Source organism: Physella acuta, unplaced genomic scaffold, assembly GCF_028476545.2.
Source record: "Physella acuta isolate Inbredline_101_S28 unplaced genomic scaffold, ASM2847654v3 ptg001739l, whole genome shotgun sequence".
Taxonomy (NCBI): Eukaryota; Metazoa; Mollusca; class Gastropoda; family Physidae; genus Physella; species Physella acuta.
In genome coordinates, this window is record NW_026733250.1 from 51,117 (window position 1) to 60,104 (window position 8,988).

Below are 8,988 nucleotides of genomic sequence, written 5' to 3' on the forward strand. Positions count from 1 at the left end.
ACTGTATAATCAGGTTCCGCATTATTTCGTTTCTTAAAGCACTTGAACTTTAACATAGACCTGAACATGAACGTCGCACGAACAACTGGCTAAACGCAAACGTAAACCGACGCCTTACAATTATTACTTTAATAACCAACCCACGCTGAACAAGCGCCTGTACCTTCGGGTAATCAAATTGAGAGGTTAACTTTTGAATATGATTGCATGCGATACCCACCGCCCCACCCTACACTCTATGCACAACACTGATTCATACTAAAGAAAGTTTAAATTTTTTACAACCTCGCCGTGTTCTGTAACGTTTTTTTTTTTGGTTTATGTGAATACGTCACGTGTTCTCTTTATTAAGATCAATGTATAGTCTTCTGACATATAAAAATCATATCCGAAATGAATAAAACAAAATCTAACCTGAACACACCAGAATTAATGCTTTCTAACTGAACCCAAATAATAAAGTACTAGAGGAAGCTTGGCACTTTTCTGTTCATACCAAATCTATACTTTCATAAGCACGCACGCATGCACACACACACACACACACACACACACACACAGGCGTAGCGACCCTTCCCGACGCCCGCGGACAATCTTTTGATTTGCACCCCCCCCCCCCCCATCGAACTTTTGATTTGCACCCCCCCCCCCTCAAACTTTCAATTTGTTTTTCCAACCCATTTTAGCGCCCCCCCCCCCCCCCCCAAGGTAGGCGCCCGGGGAAATATGTCCACCCCCGCCCCCCCTCGCTACGCCTCTGCACACACATGTATGCTGTAAAACGGAGAAACAACTCCTTTGAAGCATATGCTGGATCATGCATAATTTCTAGTCAGACAGCCAAAACGTGACAGACGACAATACGCTGACCGCCAACCTCTACCGTCCCTCACCGGCTTCTCGTCTGCTGTCCACGCGCCGGTAGGTTCTCATCACTATTTAAGTGTTTTATGACCCAGACGTGTGGAAATCAATGGGAATCCCCGAAATTCTCCCCGGCTTCCGGTTATCATTGTCCAAGGGGAGACCACTATCGTTTTCTTTTCGTTTAGTAGCTATAAAAAGACGGTCTCGGTCCCCGCGAGAATTTGTCGAGATTTGGAGTGATCGTAACGACATCTGCTCGGCACATTTACACGCGGTGAGTGTTCACACTGGGTGCCTTAGGGGATTCATGGCCTAATGATGTAAGCTAATAAAAAAACACAACCTTCTTTCCAAAGCAAACCACATAAAATACGGTAATCCATTTGTGTATTTATGATTATATATAAATATTTACACACACACACATATTATATATATATATATATATATATATATATATATATATATATATATATATATATATATATATATATATATATATATATATATATATATATATATATATATATATGAAGAGATTCACTTTTAATATAGCCCAACCGTGCTTGTCGTATGCTACCAATCCCCAATCTCATTACGTTTCAATCAACCTAAGCTTACGTACCTGTCTAAATAAAATGTCGACCTGATGTTACATTCTCCCCCACCTCCACCCCTACACCCCTCGCCTCGAGGTGCATGCACTCTCACCTCTCTTTCTCCCCACCCTTCACACCCCTCCCCCTCCGGCCATCTTAATTCGGACGCATACAAAACTTAACATAAAAAACCGCCATGTTATAATCCTTGTTAATCCCGCAGCTAAAATACAGCATTTGCTCTGTGTGTTGACAGATTAACATCTATACCGTGTCTCGTGTCTGTGTCAATGTCTATGTATCGTGTCTATGTCTAAATCTTCATCATCTTCAGTGACTAATCCAACATTTAAAAAATTTTAAAATATTCGAACAAAAAAAAATGCTGAAATTAATTTTTTTTAACCTTTTGGCTACTAGGGGTAAGTTAATTAGATTCATCTTTTAATCCCAGATATAATCAACACAGTGTCAAAGGTTTATGTTTTGAATAAGGCACCTTCAATAAAAAGTGTACTTTTCAACCAGTCAATGTTAACACACAAACACACACACACACACACACTATAATCTTTTCTCCTTTAAAAATTGTATGTGAATACATATAATAATATTGACAAATTTAAAAAAAAAATTAGCAGTAAAATAATTTAATAGTTGACCTAAATAAAATAAAAACGAATTCATAATACATTTGTGCATTATAGATTTCAATTTTAAAGTCATTCTGTTTTGCACGAGAAAGAGGGAGTCACGTTTTTTGCCTCTTCCATTCTTCCAATTTGTATTGTATAATTGGTCTACGAACTGTGTTAGTTCATTACATTGAAAAAAAAAATGTAAGACGCCAGATCTACTCAAGAATTACAAAGGTTCTCGCGAGGCCTGGGTAAATCTCGCGAGGGCTAGGTAAATCTCGCATGTACTAGGTAATCTAGCGAGAGCGAGGTAATCTCCGATGGAATGAGTTCCCTTTGTGGTTAGACGTACCGACGCGTGACTTGCTAATGGAATGTTGATTTGATATTATTTTATTTTTTCTCTACGTTTGAAATCGAATTGGGTTTATTTTTCAATCTTGCATTTGAATTGGCATAGTAATCACATATACTAAATATCCTTCTTAATGCAATTTCCTATATAGACAGTATTTTATACCTAATGTAACCTACAAATATGTAAATAGTCGGTTTATTTTCGATTATGCATTTGAATTGGCATACAAATCACACATACTGAATAACCTTCCAATTGCAATTTCTCCCAAGAACAATATTTTTGTTAGAATGTTTCATTAAATAAAGAAATTAATTATTTTAAAGTACCGTATTGTCCCTGAAACAGTTTTAAAATTAAAAAAAAATTATATTAAAACTTAGTAATTTTTATGCTGTCCCTACACCAAAGGTCTGAGGATCGAATCCTGGCCAGAACAAGATTTTATTAAGATGCTAGACCACACTGCTGTAGATCCAATGCGTTTATCCCACCGTCTATAGAACTGGGATGTAGATACAATCTTCTCTAAGCTACACCTTTCAACACCCGACCCCCCGGCCCTGACCCCCCCCCCTCGGGGGATAGAGACACAGGCGACATGTGACCACCACGGCGCTGATATCTTTATATCAATCACCCCAGAGGTGGGGGGTGTCTGGGGTGTGTGTGAGTGAGTGGGGCGGTGACAAGCACTTTAGAAATGCAGGACCCTATAATTAATAGATCTGCAAATGAGAGTGCAGGGAGTTGGGGGAGAGAAAAATTTCTAAACTCTAAAATGCGTTTTTTTCTTCTGAAAAATAAAAAAAAATTGTTTGTATTTCTTTTAAGCGTGGCTGAGCATGAACCGACCACGAACTGAGCCCCAAGTGCATGTTATTCCACCATTTTTTAAAAAATGCAAATCAATCTTCCTACCCTCGACTCCAAAGTTGACCATTAGGAAATTTTCCGGTAATTGGAAACTCCCGGATTTTTTTTTAGAATTGTCAGTTTATTTTGCAATTATTTAATGGCGCATTTCCGGTACTTCCGTGACCGGTTGTTGTTTTTTGTTTTCGTCAGTTGAAATAACCCAGAGTTCGGTTAAGTCCCGTCCCCCCTCCTCCTACCCCCACCCCCTCCGTTCGGTTACTCCCCATTCGCATTAATATTTGATTTCATCTCTTAAGCTGCCGTTCCCAATTACTGTCTTAAATTAAAATTGTTTTTTAAAAGTCTGCTTTGAGTTTGTCAATTCGCGAGAATTCGTTTGTGTAAAAAAAAAAAATGGAAATTGAACTATAACAAAACCTTTTGTCTCTGTAGTATTACTTTTAAAAAAAAAAACATCACATTCCTCGCACACAATGTTTTAGCTAATGCCTAAAATTGTTTGTTTTATTAAATTAGAATGGATATTTTTAATTTACTTTTGTTTTTCTTTATTAGAGATACCTCTTACTGTCATTACCTCAACACCACTCAACTCTTATCAACATTACCTACATCCCACTCTATTCGAATCAACATCATTCACCAACCTCCATTCAAACCATAGCCACCCACCCCTCACGCAAATCAACATTACCTACGTCCCTCCCCCAAGTCGCATCAACTTTACTTCTTACTCCCCTTCCCAAATCCCATGACCCCCCCCCCCCCTCCCCCCCCCCCCAACCCGTGTCACATGGCCAGGATAAATGTCCCGCTAATGCGCCCTGCAGAATTTTAAAAATCCACTTGCGTTTTAAAAATCACGGGCCTTCAATGGCCTCGAGGCTACAAGACGTCAATTTGTGAGGTGTCTGCCTCCGCATTCTGGTAATATCATTCCTAGGTTTCTGATTTCACGTCCTTAACTTAAACCTGCCCCCCCGTTCCCTTTCTCCCATCCCTCCCTCCCTTCCCCTGCCCCCTCTCGGCAAATGAACGAATGTCTTATTTATTAGGATTTTGGGAAATCTTGAAAAGAACTTTCAGAACCGGACCAAAACGCAGAAGAAGAAGAAGAAAAACAGCACCTCCAGGAATACACATAAATAAAAGAAATATGCTAATTTGTAAATGGGGCCCATTGACTCTTGAGGGTTTTTTTTGTGTGTGTCTGTAACTCATTGTAAAGATGTGAGAGTTTCAAGAGAAGGGAATGTTTTTTTTTTTATTTTCAGGGAGTAGTGGGATAGAAGGTCTCACTTGAGAAGAAGCACGAATCATATGACAATAAAATTGACTGGATTGTATTTGCAATTCAATGATATTCGGGTTTTTCCGCCATTGCTTCTAATAGTTTCATTTTTTTTTTTTTTGCTTTATTTCATTTTTTTAAGTCTTTAAACTCTAATATTTTAAATAGCTGTAAGTTGATTTTTATTCTTTAATGTTTTATTTTTAATTTTTTTTTTAAATTTCAGAATTCGTATTGAAAAGCAAGGTCCTTGATTTATAACACACTCTTAATTTCAAGCGCTTGATTACTGCTTCCATTTCTGGTAGTGTGAGCGGGTGGTGTTTTTTAATTTTTTTTATTTAAATCACGCAAATCTCCGCAAATCTCCGTAATGAAAACAGTGCCGGTGATTAACGTGTAGAAAATAGCTTTTGGAGTTTTTTGCATCGCTGATAGCCGAGCAGATCAGCGGATCAATGCGGACGTGCGAGAGAGCGTGATAGCCCGCCCCCCTGCTGGACTGATGCAACTAATGGTACAGGCCATTGAAAGATCATCTGATGACCTTGTGTAACGAAATCTCGACCCGGGTCGTGCTGTGGGACCTGGAGCGTTGTCTAAATTAAAACTCCCCCACCCCCTTCCTGTTTTTTTTTTCTCTTCTTCTACTGATGGGATCGGAGAAGATATCTGAAATGGCTTGGTTGGTTTTTTTGTTCCTTGTCGTTCCTGGAATGATGGTAACGGTTCTGGCGGCGGATATACATTATGCGATTCAGGAAGAGAGCCCGCCCGGGACGCTGATAGGGAACGTTCCAGAAGCGATGAATATCGCGAACCTCGTCTCCCAGGCCAACCTGCCTTACCTCAGATACAGCTTCCTCAGCGGCGACTCCTCTTTACAAAACTACTTCACCCTCGACGCCAAGACAGGGGATCTCAAATTATCCTCCACGGGGTTGTTGGACCGCGAGGTGTTATGCCAGTTCGACGCGACGTGTGTTATCGATCTCCAGGTAGCCGTTCAGTCTATTCAGAGCCAGTTTTTCCGGAAGCTTCTGGTCAGCGTTGACGTCATAGACATCAACGACAACGCCCCGCAGTTTAAGGAGAACTACACGACCTTGACCGTGTCCGAGTTGGTCCAGGTCCCCTCGTCGTTTCCGTTGCCTTCGGCGCTGGATAAAGACACAGGGGAGAATAACTCGCTTCAAAGTTATGAAATCGTCCCACAAGAAGGCCCGTTTGAGTTGTCCTATTCAAAATCAAACCCGAATCTCATGTTAAGAGTCATCAAAGAACTCGACCACGAAACTCAAGATAAATATTCGATAAAGATAATCGCCCGAGACGGGGGTGTCCCCCCTAGAGAGGGGATCTTGTACGCCGACATTTTTGTTGAAGACGTCAACGACAACGCCCCCGTCTTTACTTCCAGCTACGCCAAAGTCGTCGATGAAAAAGTTATCCCCGGGACGGTTCTACTGACCTTGACGGCGACGGATAGAGATTCCGGAAAAAATGGTCAGGTACGCTACAGCCTTAGCAGCCGACAACCGGAGTCCATCTTGTCCATGTTTAAAATCGATGAGCGAACCGGTGAGCTGAGAGTGATCGGGAATTTCCAAAAGGTAAACACAGAAGTGTATAAGATTGAAGTGGAAGCCAGCGATATGGGAGACCCGCCTTTCACCACCAAGACAACGGTGAACATCACAGTGGAGAACACCATCAACAACCCTCCCAAGATCGGCATCAGCTACTTCTCCAGTAATGATTACTCGTCTATTTCTGAATACGCAAACTTGGGCGTGGCCGTGGCGCTTATACAAGTCACCGATACGGACCGCGGCCCTAATGGGATCGTCCATTGTAATTTGACAAACCGAGGATATTTCGAGCTGCAGAGTTACGACGTGAAGGAGTACAAGGTCATCGTGGCTAAACCGTTGGACCGGGAAACCATCAGCGTGCATAACGTCACGGTGGAGTGCTACGATGCCGGAACGCCGGTTCTGAGTACGTCCCGGACGTTTCAGGTTCGCGTGACGGACGAGAACGATAACGCGCCGGTGTTTGTTGAAAAGTTAACCAACATCAGCGTGAAAGAAAACAACGAAATCGGCGCGCAGGTAGCGACGGTGCGAGCCGTCGATCAAGACGATCCTTCCACCGGAAACGGTCGCGTGACGTACAGTCTGGTCGGGGTCAGCGAAAACGAGCTCACCATCGACCCGGTGACCGGCGTCATCAGAGCCATGACGTCATTCGACTACGAGAAAAAACAGGTGGTCAATTTCACGGTAGTGGCCGAGGACAGCGGGATCCCGAAACGGTCGTCGACTATGGTCGTCTGTCTGAAAATCTTGGACGAGAATGACCAGGTGCCGTATTTCGTGCAAAGCCGGTTTTCTATGCGCGTCTCCGAGTCAGCCAAGCCAGGAGAGCGCATTGGGGAATTGACGGCTTGTGATTTCGAAGAAGGAGACAATGGCAGATTTGACATCACGCTTCAGCCGGGGTCCGGACGAATCAAGACGGTTCGCGCCGGAACCGGGAAAACTGGCAACAAGGAGGAGGATTTTAATTACGAAGGCATCGACGACCGGTATCTGCCTTTTGTGATCCGGCCAAACGGAAGTCTGATTCTCAGGGAGCTAATCGACTACGAGGCGATAAGCTCGTACGAGTTCGAGGTCAAGGTCACGGACAGAGGCGTGCCGCCGCTGAGCGAGACGGCCACGGTTGTCGTCGACGTGACGGATGAAAACGACAACCCGCCAACCGTCCTGCACCCCAACGTGTCCGAGGTTGTCCTGACGGCGCTGACGGGTTCCGACGCCCCGGAGACCTTGATGACGTTCGAGGTGGTTGACCGGGACAGCGGGCTGAACGGGTTGGTCAAGTTCGACATCACGGCCCGCAACGACAGCAGCAGGTTCAGGATCGACAGCAGCACTGGCGACGTCAGGAGGACTAAAGTCTTCACCGGTTAGTGCCTCAAAACTAGTACTAGTTCTCTCCCTTGGAAATGTAACTCATTATGTGCTGAGTTACTTAGTAGAGTTAACTCCCTTGTCTTTATCGCTCCCTCCCCTTTTGTTTTTTCTTAAACCCAACAATATTCTAAGGGGTACTAACTATAGTTACCCTTTCTGACCCGGCGTTCAATACGGCAGACAAAAGAGTAGAGTTCCTTAAAACAAACTACTCATATTTGTAGTAGAACGAAGAAGATATTCTTAGAAAAAATGTCTAGCAGATTACAACAGAAAATAAATCTTTATACGATTCTGTATACCGATTTTTAAATTAAATTTGAAAAGGCCATTCATTACATAATATCTAGCTCGCAGTAGTAGATATATTTTTACATTTCACATTTAGGGACCAGCTGATGTTTTATTTTTTTCACACTACAGGCCAAGACTCAGGCACCTACAAACTGACCATCATCGTCTACGACGAGGGGAACCCGCCCCTCTCCGACATGCGGACAGTGGTCATCCACATTGTCGGCGGCAACGGCACCGCCAACCTGCCCCGCACCGGCAGTGACCAGTACATCGTCATCGCCGTGACCCTCGTCTGCATCACCATCCTCCTCAGCGTCACCATCGTTCTTGTCATCGTCATCATGCGTCGGATCGACCGGCGCCGGAAGTCTGCCGGACACGGTGGGCCGGGCGGTCCGATGCAGTTCCAGAACGCCCGGGTGTGCACCGGGTTCAGCGACCCCATCAAGTTGGATAACTTCGGGCACGAGGGCGGCGGCGACTACAGGGACGAGGATGCTGGGAGCTTGGACAAGAAGGACATGAACGATTCGCGGTTCGGGTTTTCTTCCTCTAACGGCAGCTTGACCAAGGGCAACCCAGGGGGAGATCACCATCAAGTCATGGATGGACAATTTCAAGTGAGTTAATTTTCTGAAATTATTTTTTTTTCCTTCTCAATATTTTTCTTTTTTTTTTTATTTCGTGACATTTAAAACAATGTATTATTTAATACAGTTTATAAAAACTCAAAGGAAAAAAAAATGCGAAAAAAGACTAAAGAAAATCTCACCCTAAGGCTAGGAAAAGTCTCCGTTCTCTCGTTCTACCGTTTCTCTTCCTGAATAATTCAGATCGAAGAAACACGTTACGATTTCAAACAAACAGACATACAAAGACTCGTTGTTAAACTGCTAACATAAACAAGATTTCTAAAAATCAAAAAAATATTATGGTTCCCAGCTAAGGAATGAAAACGGTTTTAATTTTTAACTGTGGCTAGTTGTAAAAGACTTAATTATTAATAATCCCGTTTGTTATTTAAAAATATTTTTTCCATGCCTCATAATTTTTAAACTACCCTTACATTTTCATCGAA

At 43.0% G+C, this 8,988-nt stretch overlaps 1 protein-coding gene across 1 annotated transcript; it reads left to right on the forward strand.

Moving 5' to 3' along the window:
- Positions 1–5,351: 5,351 nt before the first annotated feature.
- Positions 5,352–8,530, forward strand: LOC131930209 (protocadherin-9-like; the record flags this gene model as incomplete). Its single annotated transcript, XM_059286620.1, has 2 exons — positions 5,352–7,605; positions 8,037–8,530. Coding segments are annotated over exons 1-2 (2,748 nt in total), but the record flags the coding sequence as incomplete, so codon positions are not given.
- Between the last annotated feature and the right edge of the window lie 458 nt (positions 8,531–8,988).